The 18,394-nt window shown below is 48.4% G+C and overlaps 1 protein-coding gene and 1 non-coding gene across 4 annotated transcripts; both read left to right on the top strand.

The window, feature by feature from the left end:
- Nucleotides 1–3,668: 3,668 nt before the first annotated feature.
- On the top strand, nt 3,669–3,750 carry trnas-gcu (transfer RNA serine (anticodon GCU)). The gene has a single exon. It is a non-coding gene; the product is annotated as a tRNA-Ser (tRNA).
- A 271-nt stretch (nt 3,751–4,021) lies between these two features.
- Nucleotides 4,022–16,518, top strand: LOC125719932 (somatostatin receptor type 1-like). 3 transcript variants are annotated; one of them, XM_048994840.1, is made up of 3 exons: nt 4,022–4,254; nt 12,487–12,579; nt 13,451–16,518. In XM_048994840.1, exon 3 carries the CDS (start codon nt 14,153–14,155, stop codon nt 15,287–15,289), a length of 1,137 nt encoding a protein of 378 aa, XP_048850797.1. In that variant the 5' UTR covers nt 4,022–4,254; nt 12,487–12,579; nt 13,451–14,152; the 3' UTR covers nt 15,290–16,518. The 3 variants fall into 3 exon arrangements, with proteins under 3 accessions (XP_048850797.1, XP_048850796.1, XP_048850795.1); XM_048994839.1 differs by lacking the exon at nt 4,022–4,254 and adding an exon at nt 8,742–10,413; XM_048994838.1 differs by lacking the exon at nt 4,022–4,254 and having other exon boundaries at nt 8,742–12,579.
- The last annotated feature ends 1,876 nt before the right edge of the window (nt 16,519–18,394 follow it).

Genomic DNA, 18,394 nt, shown 5'->3' with positions numbered 1-18,394 from the left:
GACCCTGGGTTCGGTCCCTGGGTTCGGTCCCTGGGTTCGGTCCCTGGGTTTGGTCCCTGGGTTTGGTCCTGGGCCCTGGGTTCGGTCCCTGGGTTCGGGCCCTGGGTTCGGTCCCTGGGTTCGGTCCCTGGGTTCGGTCCTGGGCCCTGGGTTCGGTCCCTGGGTTTGGTCCCTGGGTTTGGTCCCTGGGTTTGGTCCTGGGCCCTGGGTTCGGTCCCTGGGTTCGGTCCCTGGGTTCGGTCCCTGGGTTCGGTCCTGGGCCCTGGGTTCGGTCCCTGGGTTCGGGCCCTGGGTTCGGTCCCTGGGTTCGGGCCCTGGGTTCAGTCCCTGGGTTTGGTCCCTGGGTTTGGGCCCTGGGTTTGCTCCCTGGGTTTGGTCCCTGGGTTTGGTCCCTGGGTTTGGTCCTGGGCCCTGGGTTCGGTCCCTGGGTTCGGGCCCTGGGTTCGGTCCCTGGGTTTGGTCCCTGAGTTCGGGCCCTGGGTTCGGGCCCTGGGTTTGGTCCCTGGATCTTGCCTTGGGTTCGGTCCCTAGGTTCAGTCCCTGGGTTCGGGCCCTGGGTTCGGTCCCTGGGTTTGGTCCCTGGGTTCGGTCCCTGGATCTTGCCTTGGGTTCGGTCCCTAGGTTCGGTCCCTGGGTTCGGGCCCTGAGTTCGGGCCCTGGGTTCGGGCCCTGGGTTCGGTCCCTGGGTTCGGTCCCTGGGTTCGGTCCCTGGGTTTGGTCCTGGGTTCGGTCCCTGGGTTCGGGCCCTGGGTTCGGTCCCTGGGTTCGGTCCCTGGGTTCGGTCCTGGGCCCTGGGTTCGGTCCCTGGGTTCGGTCCCTGGGTTTGGTCCCTGGGTTTGGTCCTGGGCCCTGGGTTCGGTCCCTGGGTTCGGTCCCTGGGTTCGGTCCTGGGCCCTGGGTTCGGTCCCTGGGTTCGGGCCCTGGGTCTTGCCCTGGGTTCGGTCCCTGGGTTCGGGCCCTGGGTTCAGTCCCTGGGTTCGGTCCCTGGGTTCGGTCCCTGGGTTCGGTCCTGGGCCCTGGGTTCGGTCCTTGGGTTCGGTCCCTGGGTTCGGGCCCTGGGTCTTGCCCTGGGTTCGGGCCCTGGGTTCGGGCCCTGGGTTTGGTCCCTGGGTTTGGTCCTGGGCCCTGGGTTCGGTCCCTGGGTTCGGTCCCTGGGTTCGGTCCCTGGGTTCGGTCCTGGGCCCTGGGTTCGGTCCCTGGGTTTGGGCCCTGGGTCTTGCCCTGGGTTCGGTCCCTGGGTTCGGTCCCTGGGTTTGGGCCCTGGGTTTGCTCCCTTTGGATAAAACGCTCTGTTAAATAAACGCAATGTGAATAGGCAGAGCCTAATAAGGCTGTGAAAATATTTTAAATATCATTTCATGAGTTTTTACCGCATTAGTGCGAATGGAGCCTCCCTCAGTGAGCCTGCAGGTGAAACTTTGCGAATTTGTGGGGGACTTTTGCATAATGAGTTTCCTGTAAATACAGACCCCCTGCTGGGGGGGTGTTATTTGTATATAGGTCTATGCAATAAAATTAACAAGCAAGGGGGAGGGGAACCAGTTAGTCTTATCTGACAAGAATCCTTCAGCCAGTGCTGGAGAGAAAGCCCCAAAACTCCCAGCATGCTTCAGGTCAGGCAGACGCTAATCCCCACGCTAACGACGGGGCTAATTTCAGGCTCATTAGCAGCGCAAAGGTCGCCGGCACTCAGGCCCCCCTTCGATCGGCAGGATGCTGCTGATTGTCTCATTTTTCTAAAGCTCCTTATGGTTCCATTTCCCGCTGGTTTGTCCCGAAAAAGACGGAAACGCCAGCCTCTCTTTCTGTGAAACAATGTGGCTGCATGAACCAGCTGCGGCAAAGACACCCGCTCACTGGAAAACAAATACTGACTGTGAAGTGGAACTACGTTTTTGGGGGGGGCAGGGCTCTCAGTGGGTGGGATTTTGTACCTAAAGAAAACAGAACGTCACTTCCTGACTGTGGAACATCGAACCCAAATGGAGAGGCGACTGAACAATGGCATGCAGCGTGTATTCAGGTGTGCGGACTCCCCTGTTATCAGCTTCATATGACAGATCCATCCATCCATCCGTCATCCATCCATTATTCATCCATCCATCCATCCATGGATCAGGATTCAGCCCATCAAATGTAAGATATACGTATGGATTAGCCCTGCTCCGTAAGAACGCTTATGTCTGTGACACAGCATTACAATGGGATGATAATCAGGTGGTTTCTGCTGTTCATATTTCCAGGTAAAAAAGCCCTCAGACACTGTAGCAATGGAGGCGCAGTACAGGGAATGACAGCGGGGCAGTAGTTCTGAGCAGAGGCTTCAGTGAGAGGCCTGACCATCCTTTGGTCAGTGTCAATCTCTGTAATGTCATATCACTCCGCAAACAGCGACTGTTTCAATCACACAGCTCTGTGCTCGAATCCCTCTCCCGGCTCTGCCCTGTGCTCGAGTCCCTCAACCGGCTCATGAACCTGGAGAATCATTATTATTATTATTGTTATTAACAATAAATGATTATACACAGACTAGGCCAATCTCTTAATACTGCCACCGTGTGGCAACGACTAAAAATACAAGCGATGTGCTTATTTGCTTTAAATAAATCATATCTTGGAGAATCAGCTATGAGATGTTACTTGTATCTGTCATAGTGATTTTGACGGTACATAGAAATAGGCACAAATTAAAAAAACATGCAAACATGTAATTTAAAGAATTTTAAATCCAATTTCTCTCTCATCCTTTATGACATAAGCGTTCATATATATTTATTATTTCGAATCACAACAATATTTTTCCACCGTTTAAATGAGTGAATTAGTTAAAATTTTAATTTAAAATAATTTAGAAATGATATAAGAATTTATATACAGTGAGGAAGTAATCTACTCAGACTATAGGGTCTGTTGAAATTTAGTCTGTCGTCTGTCACATTTTCCTGTTCAAGAAAATATATTTAATATACCTTTGAACACTACGTCTTCCACCTTAGTGCCAAGATCTGCTTTCTGCTTGTCTACTGCAACTATAAAACAGTATTAAAATGGGTGTCCAAAATGAAACCAAACGCAAATATACTAGACACCGCTTAATTTAGGTCCAGCTGGTAAACGCGTCCTCTTTCTCCTCTTTACCGGGTGCTAATCTTTCTGAATAGCACCTCCTTTTTCAGTGAGAAGAAAACCCAGCTGTAATTGCTTGTGTCATAAAGCACCCTGAACCTAATCAGAAGTCCTTCACAAAGCTATTAAGATAGCCCACTTTACCTCCGCAAACCTGCTTAACGCAGACTTATCCACACACACACACTCCACATGCCTGCTGCCACTTGAGCACAAAGAGGGCGTATGAATGACTTGGATTCAGGGCGCTTTGAGAGGACGGAAACATTTGCCAAAGTTTCCATTCAAAACTTAAACAAATTCACAAAGAAAAAACACGAGTGAAAATGGATGGAGTGAGACGTAACGACAAATAATACTTCGGATGTCAAATAGCTGTTTTACGGCTGAAAGGATAAGAATAGTTTTTAGTACATGTTTCCATGTGCAATTTTTTAAAATAGTGAAAAGATGTACATTTTGAAATGTATTCGCTCATAATTATTTTAGATTCTATGGATAAGCTTTAAGTGTTAGTTAATAATCACACTTCCGTATGTTCTGACGAGGTGGCCGAGTGGTTAAGGCGATGGACTGCTAATCCATTGTGCTCTGCACGCGTGGGTTCGAATCCCATCCTCGTCGACTCTTTTGAATTTTCTATCAAAATATTAAGTAATGCATTTTAAAGTTCTTTAAATATACGCGTGTTTTCATTGAAAGAGGAGTCCCGTCCATGCCACGGAAACGTCAGCGCGTACAGCTGTGATACCATACACAGCCATTATCCCACGGATATACTCAACTCTGCTAATGCATCTTGAACTGTTAATTAAAAAGTCTTTGTGACAGTAATAATGTACATCCTGAACACGTAACAGAAAGTAAGAGAAAAGGCTCACGGACAGATGATAGTAAGAGGCTCTATCCGCAACCACTTAAAAAATTGAGAAAAAAACAATTGGTAATTGCATTCATCCTAAGTGTCCTGAAAAACATCAGCTTGTATTACCTGTGTAACAGGCATTCGATTTTCAGGAGGCACTGAGTCAGACCGGACAGACCTTCACAGACGTACCTGCTCCGCGGACGCGTCCGGCCGACGTCACAGGCGTACCTGCTCCGTGGACGCGCCCGGCCGACGTCACGGTTGGTAAAAAAATGAAGAGCAGAACAATGACCCACAAAATATAAGTAAATATTCTGCTTAAAAACTGTACATTTACAAATATGCAAACTTGAAGCAGTAACCCACTGACGGCCTGTAATATCTAGAGTACTTCCTGTTATTTTTCATCCAATCACCGAGGTTTAAAATGAAGACGACTTCTGACCTGAAGTAAGCGTCCTACATTTTTAAAGTACAAAATACAATTTTGAGCTAACAGTAACACAAATATCTAACTCTTAGTTTAGTAGCCAGTTTTATTTTATCTGTTAATTTATTCAGGAGGTCATCTGTATCTGCCCTTAACATTTAAAGTACACTTACTTTAATACACTGTGGAACGGTGTGTACATTTATATTATAGGGGTACATGATGCACTAAAACCATTTTAGTGTGCTGAATTGGTACGCGAGATATCCTGTCTGGATCGCGATAGTTTCACACGTCTGGGGACTGGAGCTGAAACTGGGCCTATGGATTTTGAACGGTCCCCCTGTCTTTGTGTGGTGATAGTGAACTTATGTTTCGGAATCGCCCTCGGAATTGACGGGCTTTCCTCCAGAGTGCCCCTTCCATGTATGCTGTGTTTCCGGGAGAGGTTAACTGTGATCCTATGTTGTTTAAAAGAAATAAATCAAGTTCGTTGTCTAGTTTACTATTGGAAGCAGTTCGCGTGTATATCCAGCAGAGGGCAGTGTCTCCTCGAAAATATATTTTATTAGCAAATACAGCGTTTCCTTGAGATGACTACAAAGGTTTTGCTTTGGAATATTATTAAAGTATTTTTATGCTTTATTCATATCATACTGATAGCACACAATGTCCCACATTAGTCAGGATAATACAAAATACAACTGCCATCAATCCCAAACCAATCCCTTGAGTTTTTCTCTCTTTTGTATCAGGAAATAGTCCTGAAGTCAAGGGAGTGTGGAACTCTTCCACAAAAGCTGTTTCTTGGTATGTATGTTGATGCTTCCATGTCCCACTCTTGCCAGTGTGGGGAAGCAATAAAAAGGCCAATAGGATGTTGGGTTACATCTCTAGGTGTGTGGAGTTTTAATCAAGCGAAGTGATGCTACAATTATATAATTCCCTGTTAAGACCCCACCTAGAATATTGTGTGCTGGTTTGGTCACCATACCTTAAGAAGGACATTGCTGCCTTGAAAAAAGTGCAACGTAGGGCTACGAGAATGATTCCTGATCTTAGAGGAATGTCCTATGCGGAGAGATTAGCTGAGCTGAATCTGCTGAATCTTAGCAAAGGAGACTAAGGGGGGACATGATCTAGGTGTATAAGATTCTAACAGGTCTGGATGATGTTCAGCCAAATGGCTGTTTCAATATTAGTTTAAATACTAGAACTCATGGCCATAAGTGGAAATTATCAGGAGAACATTTTAAAACGAATTGCAGGAAGCACTTCTTTACACAGTGTGTAGTTAGAGTATGGAATACTCTTCCTGTTAGTGTAGCGCAAGCTAAAACCCTGGGTTCCTTTAAATCAGAGCTAGATACGATTTTAACAACTCTGAGCTATTAGTTAAGATTTCCCCAAACGAGCTTGATGAGCCGAATGTAAATTTCTTATGTTCATCAAAGTGCCGTAATAGTTTTGCCTTCTCAGGGGAGCAATGTTCCCTGATTGTGTTTTTACAGACTCAGGCCTTCTGCAGCACCCTGTCACGTGGCCCCTGCCTGTAATGGTAGAAGGCAGAAGAACCGCGGCAGTGATTTAACAGAATATTGGATGTATTGCAGAGGCGTCTTTATAACTCTGCGGAAATGTGCCAGTTGCACCTGGAAACCGAACATGGGTGAAGTACTGCCTGCTGGCTCAGTAATCCGGCACCCTTTGTATAAGAACAGGGCAGATCAATAGCCCAGGCCATCTCAGCTAGTCTCCATAAAGTGCTACCTCTATCAAGCACCAGTGAGCTGCCCTGGCACTCGGCTCCTCCAATCGTCGCTTCGTTCCCTGGCAACGTGACGGCCCATTCGCTGAGCAGAAAGAGGGCGGAGCAAAGAAGGTGGAGCTGTCGCTGTCACGTCGACTGGAGAAGCATGTAGCATTTGCTGTTTATTACTTCCTGAGGGGAGGGGGCACATGGGTACATTGTGAATAAAATTTGATAGTTTTAGCTCCGGGGAGAAAAAGGCAGAATAAGAAGAAGAAACACAAAAAGTAGAATGGAAAATGTGGGTGGTGTCCGCTGGATACGGTCTCTGAAGGCGCAAAGATTTAAAATTCGGCATGATGTTATATGAGTGTCAGTCACAGTAATTTCCAGTGCGATGAGCCAGTGCTCTGCTCACTGTCTGACAAACAAGGGGAGGCAGTGGTGCCAGTGAGCAGAAGAGGAGAATCGAGGCGGGCGGGGATCTGAAGAAGGTCCGAAACTCACCAGGAGCAGGGAGGACATGGAGATGCTCAGCTTTGCTGGGAAGGCTTTCCGCCGGTGGAAAGCGCATTGTCTGTAATCAGCGTTATAACAAGGTGTCAGAAGCTGCGACGGCTGATGACTCAGTAATATAGGTTCATAAATCAAAATTTTCAGATTCAACATCCACGCCCAGTCCCACGCCTCCTACCACTCTGTTGTTATGGGCAACGCAATAAAAGCCTTTTCTGGCTTACGGCATGAATTGGTCCTGAGCAGGCAGGGAGCATATCTGTAATAATATCTATTATACAGATGTCACCTTGAAGGGACAGTGTCACACAGGTCTGCCTCGGCTGCTGGATTTCCCCGGCGGTGACTGACAAGCAGGAGGAATGGGGGAGAACCCGGAGAAGCTGTTGAATCCAGGACTGGAGCAGTAAGTGGGAAAGACGAGAAAAGTGCAAAAAAATGCCAAGTTAAAGAAAAGGAAACGATTTGACCGAGTACAGCAGACATTTTGAGAAACTAGGAGAACGTAAGAAAGGAAATAGAGGGGAATCATTATAAAGGCACCTTGGAGAGACAAGAAGCGGAGCTGCTCTGTTGTTATACCAGCTGTAAATGGAATTTGTTTAATGTTTTTAACTGATTGTGGCACGACAATGATACAGGACATCAAGGATCCTGCTGGGGAACCTACCCCCCCCCCCCCCCCCCCCGCTCCCTGCTCTGTACACCTACCCCTGCATTCAGTGCACCAGATCATATCCACGGCACTCAAAATTCACCCCATTATATTGTCATTATATCCCCATGTTCGTCCCTCCGGCGAAATGCAGCTGTCGCATTTTAATTGAAATGTGACAAGAGCATAGAGACGGGCTGCCCATGCAAGCACACGACGTCGGCCTCGTACTCAACTGTGTCTGACACAAAAGGGCCCCCTGAGAGAGGGGGGGCAACGTGTCCTCAAACTAGGGCCGTCCCACAGATCCAGGAGAAGACAGAGTGAGCCACAGGAAGTCAGAGGCCAGCTAGTGTGGCCTGTAGCGAGAGATATGGATGCAAACTCAGAGCCAAGCTTCCTCAATAACACGTGTGGCCAGTGTCCCAGGGCTCTCATTTCGGTCGGAGGCCCAGCCGGCTCCCCTGAAGGAGGGCCACCCGTTCCCAGCATGCATCACTCTGAGTGTCAGCAGCACTGCTCTTCAGTCCACTGGCTGCACGGCAGGAACGACTGATCTGATCCCTCCCATCTTACCTTAAAATAGACAGATGGGTGAACAAGCGCAAAATATTCAGCGGTTCCTGCAGCTATGAAATCCATCGGACTGTTTCAGTACCAAAGGCAGCCACCATAGATTTCATGGTGATAAGATCAGGGTCTCAATAACCGGGGGGACAAAGGCTGGTTCCAAGATCTGACAACACAGAGAAGAAAGGACCCTCGTTCTGTGCCCGATGGTCCCAGAGTGTGTTGGGCAGATCGCTGCTAAGCACAGACTGTCCACCAGAACCAAGGGCTTCTCATCAGGGCTTTCAGGAGGAGAACTTTAGTGTGGGGAGTGGGTGGAGCCAGGGGACCCAAACCAAGACATGCGGACCAGGGCAACAGGATAAGAAATCGGAACCAAAAAAATGAAATACAGAACCAAGATGGCAGACGTGTAAACGAGGCAGCCGAGATCAGAGGCTTGAGTTCTGAGAACGTCCTAAGACTGAGCCCCAATGAAAGCTGGCAGCTGGATATATAGAGATCCAATACCGGTCCTAAGGGCCACCCTAGGAAGACCGGCGGGGGGTGGGGGGGGGTGTAGCAGATGGAGAACAAAAGGACAGCAAAACAGCTTATTTTCTGATTTTCTACTGAGCCATGGAATTGTACTGGTATGCAAAAAGTTATGCGAAACAACTGGCCAATCGCGAAAGAGGAAAAGAGGATGACTACATATGTACCCGTTCCCCGAAGCAGCAGTTGCCATAGTAACATCATCACACCGTCAACGTTGCGAATGGGGGCCCTAACACCAACAAAGGAGGGGGGGGGGGGTAGGCCATGAAAGGTGGGTGCATGGAATGCTGGGCGGGAGACCTGCCGGCGGAGTTTCCAGGCTGTTTACACACAGAGTCCTTATTACACATGGCAGCCCAAGGATCCGCGGTTCCATGAGAGAACCGGTGCGGACTCCGTCTCACACTGCACACTTAAACGTGTGTGACACTGTGGAACTCCCAGTAACCAAATGCCAACACAGTTAAGGCTGTAGTGAGGGTTAGGGTCTCGATTTGGAGTTTATTCAGAGGATGGGAAACCCGAAATACTGGTCAGTGTCGCCATACCAACGCTCCAAACCGTCTTCGATTCATTTACACTTAAACATTTACATCTGAACAAAGGTCTTAAGGTAGTTGTTCATCTACTCATCCATCTCCTATGCAGTTTGTTCCATTGTGAGTCACAGTTAAGGCATTTATGAGTCAAAGGTTTAAATACTAAGCGTGAAATAAACGCAGGAACTTAAACTGGAAAAGAATCAAGTGGAGGACACTTCCAGACACCAACACACGTCTCATCCTGTTAATAAGTGACACCGTCCTTCTCCTGTTACCCGTCATTTTAGTTTTCACAGCTACACGATAATCTGGCCTCTGAGTCGGACAGTGTACCTTTAAGACGGAACACATGCGTGTTTTATATGGGAAAGATCAGTCCATGGCGACCGCCATCATGTCAGCATGACAACACCGCTTGTTTTAAAATATCACGTAGCTGCTGGAAGGGGCCCTTTAGCTGAGGAGGATCGGCGAGAACGCACAATGTGTTTGGCGTCTTATTGGACGCAAGATGGAAAGGTGGGCGTGTCTCGGAAAATCAATAGACCCTGTCCACGGGCTTGAGAACATCTCTGCGTCTCACAGAAGAGGGATTATGTAAGCAAATTCCATCCTACCCTCAGTCCATCAACAAACAATATATCACCATTAGGGTTATAGCATTTGCAGGAATGACATCTCGACAGGCATGAATACCAGTTTAATTATAACCGAACGTAGCAAAAATGACACAAAACTGTTAGCATTGTCTGTCAATTATCTTTTCTGAGTTCCATTTTTCGTAGGTTTTCTTTACTCTTAAAAATGAAAAACAACAACATTACTGCATGAACTATAAGCCAAGGTTGTACTATGCCAACACACCAGAAACCATCTGATCTTTCAGCATCATTTGGGGGAAAAATGTCATCCTTATGTACTGTGTGTATGATATAGTAAAGGGCTTTTCAACCCCTCTAAATCAGAGACCTCCAATAAGAGCTAGGCATCCTATACCACTAAAGAATGATGTAATTAACTCCGAGCTGGGGGAGGTTAATAGCTACTTATTCAGTGCGGTGGGAGTCCTCGAATGGCAAGCCATTGGAGGGCAGAAGCAACTCGAACACACACTAAATTACACAATAATGTTCTGAGGGCAGAAGGAGAAGTCATTGATTCAGAAAGACAACCAATCAGGTGAAAGAGGTGGGTTAAAACAACTATTGGAGTAGGGACCAAGACATCAGATTGATTGGTCCTGCCTCCTATACAATCTGATTGGTTCTGAGAGATAACCAATCATTTCTCCATCTGCCCTCAGAACATTTTTTGCTGTAAAACTGTAGTACTGTAAAACTCCCATGAGTCTAAATATACGTTATCGTCTACTAGAGGAAACGCACAGTGAAACCATGCAAACTCCACAAGCAGGACAGGGTGAGGAATCAAACTAACAACTCCGGACGTGTGAGGCAACCAGTTAAATATTTACAGCGTTCTTAACATAAAATATACCGAACAAGGGCTTATTTCCTGAGCTTCTCCGCCACGCCTGACATTAAATGGAAACACCCATTTTTCTTAATCCCTGATGCTCCACAGCAAACTCGCAGAAGCGGGAGATATAATACTATCAGCCGAGTATATAACCTATACACAGACGCAGTGCCGTCTTCGGCTTATTCCTTTTCCAGAGATTTCACCGGGCTTTTGGGCAGCGTTTCGAGCGTAAAAGCCGTTTGCCGCACAGGTGTTGGTCCTGAATTATTCATAATGCCGCAAGTCGTAAGTGCGGTCAAAGCAGGCACAAATTAAGGGGTGCAAAGCGGCACCGTCTGCTGCCTCAATGCCAGTATATAAATGGATATTTATTTTGTTGTCATTTGCTAATATGAAGTCGAAGTGAGGGGAACTGGAATTGCAGGGTTTTAACATTGTCATTAAAGTGTTTTACAGGTAGAGGCGCGTGCAGCCTGACAAACGGCCAAAGCGAAATGGAGCGGAGACGGCGGGGTTTAGCTCGTCCTGTTTGATCGTTAGCCACCTGTTGGTTCTTGTAATTATTCGCCTCCCTGCCTAGCTGTACAAGCTCACTGCAGGAAACATATTCTTCTTTATTTATATTGATTTTAAATATATTTATTTATTGCGTCATTTAGCCGTAGTCGAACTTGAGCTTGTGTTAACAGTATCAAAACGTAAAGATGACTGCTAAATTGCTTTTTTCTGCATCCAGTAGGGAATTGCCCTTGAATGGAATTGAACATCCAGCAGAGAATTGAGCCGCATTATCTGCGCAGGCGCGGTGCCGTGCTGTACGCGGAGAGCAGTCTCGTGCCGGCCCTGGTCCTTATTTGCCCCGTCTTTATTAGCGTTCATGAGATATCATCTGTGTCTAATTCTGCACAGGAACTTCAAGTTGACTGGCGGTTATTGGGATGCTTATTGGGTTATTATTTTTTTTTTTTAGTCTTAAGGTTATCCATGGAAATATGAGAAATTACCATTCTGCTTTCAGTAGAGTGTGTTTGAGGAGGTTTTGGTTTGAGAAGCAAGAAAATCGCTACTATTTTATCATTTATTATTTTACATCAGACACCAAGTCCTGTGTTATCACAACCACATTCACTGTTATTTACAGAAGCCAGTACACAGTATATAACAGATTGGTGCAAGTAGCGCGTTTATTGTTATATTGAGTAAGACAAAAAATAGAAAAATAACTTTTCCTTGTCCGGATGTGAAAAGAAAACCAAATGTATTTTAGGAAAAAAAAATAGTTTGGTTACATTACTTGTGGTGTATTTTGGATGGACAGTTTTAAGGTGTGAAGCCAGGCTTAATAAAAAGCTTAGAATGAAATGGAAATGCAAATCTCTGCATCTGGGCTCCACGGTCTGGGCTGTGCTGGAATATTTGCATTTCAAAGGCATCGATAGCAGATCTGGCATATTTTGTGCCTAAAATGCAAATTCATCCATTTCTGCAACAGGGCCTTAGGAACAGCATGTATGTTCTCTTAATTTTATCTGTGCTGGCAGTGGCCTTATTAATGTACATTGTAGACTGTGTGTGGGTGTATGTTTGGGTTTGGTCAAGGTCTCCCGAGTCACAACTTAACAAGACTCCAAAGTGGACGGAGGCCCTGGGCCTCTTTGGGGAGGGTTGTTTACTCATCGAGACGCAGAACATGGGTTCTGGGGACATCATGGGGGTCCACACTCACATGGCCATAGTGTCAGCCAGTAGGATCGGTCAGTCACTGTGACCCAGGTGAAGATGCAGAAGTCGACGCAAGGGCTGCATCCAATCGCCCCCCAGGGAAATAAGTCAAGCCCCCCCAGAGAGAAAGAAGCCACCAGCACCGTACAGCGCACTGAAGAGAGCGGCTCATTGATCTGGCGACGTTAGTCTGGGTGGGGGCTGCTCTGCCCGCCTCCCAGCGCCCCCTCCGCCTCCCCCCCCCAGCTTGTAACACTCGCAGGTCTCCTTCTCTCTCTCACTCAACAGTGGATCAAACGCAGTCAATTGAATTTAGGCACTGCAGCGTGCTGAAGAGCCGATTCCGGCTAATTCCGGCACTCTACACACACCGGAGCCGTGGTAGGTGCCCGACCATACCGTGTCCTTCACCGTAACCGCATCTGCTTAACACCCTCTCTTTCAGCTCTGCCGTCACTCTTTTGCGTTAACACTGTCCTGGGCTTAACTAAACCACTTCTGAGCGGAGTGTTAAAAGTGAGACGGATTTTTTGATTTGAGTGAAATAACGCCATAAGGTTTAGTTTCTGCTAGCTAGTCTGGGTTGCTTTTAACTGGTTTTTGCGGAACGACCAGTGTTTGCGTGCATCGTGCTGCTCTGCTCAGAAGCTCGCCTGCTTTCTGCTGTCGCTTATCGGTATTTATCATCTGTGAATCCGTCCTCCCAGCTCTCACTGGCCGGAGACAGTTTGTCCCTCTGAATCGTGCCCCATTTTCACTGGGTGTTCCCTTGCTTGTCTGTCACTCAGACAGGGGACATGTTCTAATATCAATGTTTCTGGGACTCGCTTTGGTCTGAATGTCCATATGTATATATATTCATTCATGCTGTGTTTTCTTTATCTGATGCATACCTTGTGTTTTTATGTATTAAGCAAACAATAGACAAAATGACATATTTTTGTGCCTGATATAAACCCGCATTTTTTGTGTCTGTATAATTGCCTCATACCTCAGTACAATGCAAATTTAATGACTGCATTTTTATTATGGGAAGAGCAGCCTTCGAGATCATCTAAGGAGGAGGATTCTACACTTAAGCTACTATTTTAGAATCTATTGTGAATTCACAGTAATAGACAGGACCCAATATAGTTTCTTGCATGTATTGAAATATGATACAGAAATATATGATTATACATCTCTAAGTGTAAACATTATTGGTGTCTTAATGTAATAAATGCATAGTTACTTGCGCTTTCCATTGTTGCAGCCTCGACCTCGGAGCGGCCAGGGAGTGGATCTGGACGGATGGATGGACGCTCCCCAGAGATAAAACATCACAAAGCCTCAAGGGAAAGGAAAATCTCACTGGAGTCACTGGCATCTCGATCACACGCAGCCTCAGAGGACGCCACTGCCGTCGAGGCGAGAATCTCACCCAGGTCCTGCAGGACTCCGAAGCCGCCGATTCATATTTATGAGTGAATAACAATATTGGTCCAGGAGACGCTTTTTATAAATTTTTCAAGAAGCCTCGTGTGACAGTATTTTTGCGAAGAGAGAATTTACACCAGGGAGCGTTTACATGCCAGCTGTACACTGGGCTGGTAAAACGTCCGCAGTGGAGGTATGTAGAAAGAGTGAAAAGCCAGCGAGACAGGCGTTTGGATGACGCACCTCGTTTTTGTGTACTATCGGGACCTGGCTCCGTGTTTCCTGCTCGGGTGTAAACGAGGCTAACTTCTGAGCTACACCAGTGAGGCATCTCAAAACAGACACAGTCCTGCCTTATATTAATCTTTAATTAGTACAGATGCTTTTCATGGAATTGCTTAATAAGTTCGCTTCATGTTCCGGCTGCTCGTTTCTCGAGGTAGGATTTCTTTAGTGCTCTAATAATGGGTTGCGTTGCTGCCATTGCAGCCCTGTTGGGCGAGGTAACAGCAGCCGGTCCTGCACATAATCAGGGGGGATGAGGCAGGGACTGCCTGGAGCATTGAAGAGCAACATGTCAGGCCTCAATGGTACAGAGGAGCTCCCCACAGGACAGCCTGTCAACTCTTCTTTGGACTACAAGGATTATGAGCTGGAACAGGACATCAGCGCCATCGTCATCCCCTCGATCTACGCGCTGGTGTGCTGCGTGGGCCTGACGGGCAACACCATGGTGATCTACGTCATCCTGAAGTACGCCAAGATGAAGACGGCCACCAACATCTACATCCTGAACCTGGCCATCGCCGACGAGCTCTTCATGTTCAGCGTTCCCTTCCTGGCCACGTCGGCGGCGCTCCAGCACTGGCCCTTCGGCTCGCTCATGTGCCGCCTGGTGCTCAGTGTGGACGGCATCAACATGTTCACCAGCATCTTCTGCCTGACCGTGCTCAGCATTGATCGCTACATTGCTGTGGTGCACCCCATTAAGGCGGCCCGCTACCGCCGGCCCACGGTGGCCAAGATCATCAACGTCTGCGTGTGGGGGCTCTCGCTGGTGGTCATCCTACCCATCATCATCTTCGCCGACACCGTGCCGGCGCAGGACGGCGGGGTTGACTGCAACTTCCTGTGGCCAGAGTCGTCCTGGTCGGAGGCGTTCGTGGTCTACACGTTCCTCTTGGGGTTCCTTCTGCCCGTGGTGGCCATCTGCCTGTGCTACTGCCTGATCGTGGTACGCATGAGAGCGGTGAGCCTGAAAGCCGGCTGGCTGCAGCGGCGCAAATCAGAGAAGAAAATCACGCGCATGGTGTTGCTGGTGGTGGCCGTGTTCGTGGTCTGTTGGATGCCCTTCTACATTGTCCAGCTGGTCAGCATCTTCCACCGGCCACCCAACCCTGTGGTCACGCAGCTTTTCGTCATCCTCAGTTATGCCAACAGCGGCGCCAACCCCATCCTGTACGGCTTTGTCTCGGACAACTTCCGCCGGTCCTTCCAGCGGATCGTCTGTTTCCGCTGGCTGGAGAATGGGCTGGACGTGGAGCAGGTGGATTACTGCGCTGTTGCCCTGAACCGCCAGGCCACCTGCGGCCCGCCGGACTTTCCCAGGGACTGCCTGGCCTCCGAAATGGTTTATCGTAATGGTACCTGCACATCACGCACCACTGCTTTCTAAATTGTCGGAATGCCCGGACGAAGCTTCAGCGAGATGCCAGTACCGTCCAAAGCAGTTGTTGCCTAATAACACCTTTTATATAAAGTGGGCAACACGACACGTGGGCAATAACCCTCAGTAACTCAGAGGCCAGTGTGCTGAAGCTAACGAAGACGTCCTTCTAGCACTTTCCGGGTGTGTCTAGATTACCTTGACTGGGACAAGCAGTCGAGAAAACTGGCTGCTGATGCGTTTTTTTCAAAATGAGAAGGAGCATTTTCTTTTACTGGCGGGATTGTACAGTATGCACTGGCATTGTGCTGGGGGAAATGGTTTGCTAACTGTGGTTCCTGTTCTCGCGTAACCTGTATTTACTGTGATATCACTGCCTGTTACCTCATCGACCATAAAAAACCCAAAAGCTGTTAAAAATACAGTAAAAAGCTTTTGTCATTCTAAGAAATCGATCCCTCGTCGTGCCCCGAACAAGCTTGTTGGGTCAGTTCAGTGCTGGGTCGCTATGGGTCGATACATTAAACATACAGAAGATTTATTACATGGATGGCGTAATAGTGCGGTGAGTGTTTGTCAGCCAGAGATATTAATATAAAGGATGAGTAATTGTTCATGTTTGTGTTTCCTTGCGTCACTTTTGTGTCAGTGTTGATTAGTCACGCAGAAGTCCTCACATAGTGTTCATCTTATTCACACGCATGGAGGTTGTCGAATTAGGTAATTTGCTTAGAATTTATTCATGCGGTCATTGGTCCTTCCAGAAGCGGTGACCCGGGGCAGGGACACAGATTTACACACGCAAATAATCATACACTGCAGACAATATAGACACATCAGAGCACTTGCAGTGCATGCATTCGGATAATGAAAAGGAGCAGATGCTCTCCAAGCTTGGCGAAAAGAGCACAGGGACTCTCTGGGGCTCACAGGGACTCTCATGGACACACAGGGACTCTCAGGGACACACAGGCTCACAGGAACTCTCATGGACACACAGGAACTCTCAGGGACACACAGGGGCTCACAGGAACTCTCAGGGGTTCACAGGGACTCTCATGGACACATAGGGGCTCACAGAAACTCTCAGGGACACACTGGGGCTTACAGGAACTCTCAAGGACACTCAGGGACACATAGGGGCTCACAGGAACTCTCAGGGACACACAGGGGCTTACAGGAACCCTCAAGGACACACAGGGACTCTCAGGGACACACATGGACTCTCAGGGACACATAGAGGCTCACAGGAACTCTCAGGGACACACAGGGGCCTACAGGAATTCTCAGGGACACACAGGGACTCTCAAGGACACACAGGGACTCTCAGGGACACATAGGGGCTCACAGGAACTCTCAGGGACACACAGGGGCTTACAGGAACTCTCAAAGACACACAGGGACACATAGGAACTCTCAGAGACACATAGGGGCTCACAGGAACTCTCAGGGACACACAGGGGCTTACAGGAACTCTCAAGGACACACAGGGACTCTCAGGGACACACAGGAACTTTCAGGGGCACACAGGGGCTTACAGGAACTTTCAGGGACACATAGGGGCTCACAGGAACTCTCCGAGACACACAGGGATGCAGGTTACATTCTTATTTGGGGGATCTTGTGGCAGCTTTCAGAGCCACACTCTGCCAGTTCCCAGACGCAGTGCCCTGACTTGTCTCGTTTCCATGACTCAGTGTTCAGATACTGTTTGCCTCTGCCTGACTTCAACTTGGTGTTCAGACACAGTGCACTGACTCATCGCGGCCCTGTGACTCTGTGTTCAGACTCAGCATGCTGATTAGCCGCAGCTCTGTGACTCGGTGTTCAGATGCAGTGCTCCTTGGCTCCATGACTCAGTGATCAGGTTAGCCGAACACGCCACCTTCGTGGCATCTGAGCACAAATGATCCACCTTAACAGGATGCGCTGAGCAGAAGACTGTGAAGCTGAAAGAGGGCCGGTGTTTCTCATTAAGGGGGGGGGGTCCCTGCCCCTCGAACAGTGGCTGTGATGTCGAGCAACACGTCACGTGAGTCTCATTCCTCTCAGGGTCTCCGCTTCACTGCCCTTGAGAAGGAAGCTGTGCTCATTTTCCAGGTGTTGCTCTCCCATCTCGTGACATCAAAGAGGCTTGTTAATGGGGGAGTGGGGTAGGAGAAGGAGCTGATCTGCACACACGCTCGGGCGCCTGTGGGCTCCTTCCTCCTCCATCCCTGTCTGTGTTTCCGTCACTATGACTCCTTATCCTAATGAACATCTCTAGTGATAAGTGTGTCGTGCACACATGTAAACTCCCCCTCCCTCCGAACTCCCACTCCCTGCTTATCACCTTGCCTACCCCCTCCCTGTGTCCCCCCCCCTCCCACGAAGGTGGCTAACTAACCTCTCCGCGCCGCATTCACACTGTTTGTGCTTCACGTCTCCTGTTGCCATGACGACGTGTCCCTTCCCGCATGACGTGACCGCGGACCGCGATCCGCCGGAGCAATGCTGGGTCTTCCTGGTGAAGCAGGAACAGAACACAAGGGGGACTGGGAGGGTGGGTGTGTCATGTGGCCCACAAGACTGCAGACTGGGAATATTTCAGAATCACAATTATTATGGTTGGGCTGTGGCTCAGTGGGCAGGGATTTGTGCCGCTTTCCGGAAGGTCATGGGGCCAGATCCCATGCCTGACAGAGTGAGAACTGCTCTAGGGGTGAGAGATGCTGTTCGACCCTGAGATCTGACCCCAAAACCTCCCATCACCTGTAATTTACGCATGTGTCTGTCTTTCAGGGAGAGCAGGATGGCATATTGAGAACCGCCCAGTTTTCACATGGGAAACTAAGCTACTTCTTTAAATTGATTTTTTTTAGACCCAGTAATAACTTTTGAGAAATCCATTGTGTGTGTGTGTGTGTGTGTGTGTGTGCATGCGTTGTAGGGCTTGAACGTGTGTGTGCGGGTTTGTCTTGATAGCTGTGGCGGTGATTAGAGCTAGGCGGCTGATTTCGATCTCTCTTGATGGCGCTTCATTGCTCTTAAAGAACATGGGCTCCCATGGGGGAGAGGAGAGAGCAAACTGAGCACTGGGAGCCTGATTAATCAAACAGGGCTGCTTGTGTTAGA

The sequence above is a fragment of the Brienomyrus brachyistius genome, chromosome 24 (assembly GCF_023856365.1).
Source record: "Brienomyrus brachyistius isolate T26 chromosome 24, BBRACH_0.4, whole genome shotgun sequence".
Taxonomy (NCBI): Eukaryota; Metazoa; Chordata; class Actinopteri; order Osteoglossiformes; family Mormyridae; genus Brienomyrus; species Brienomyrus brachyistius.
Note: the sequence above shows the minus strand (reverse complement) of the source record. Positions and strands in the feature narration are given on the sequence as shown.

Excerpts from the sequence above, each read along its gene's own strand:
- LOC125719932 (XM_048994840.1), top strand. The coding sequence starts at position 14,153 with ATGAGGCAGGGACTGCCTGGAGCATTGAAGAGCAACATGTCAGGCCTC.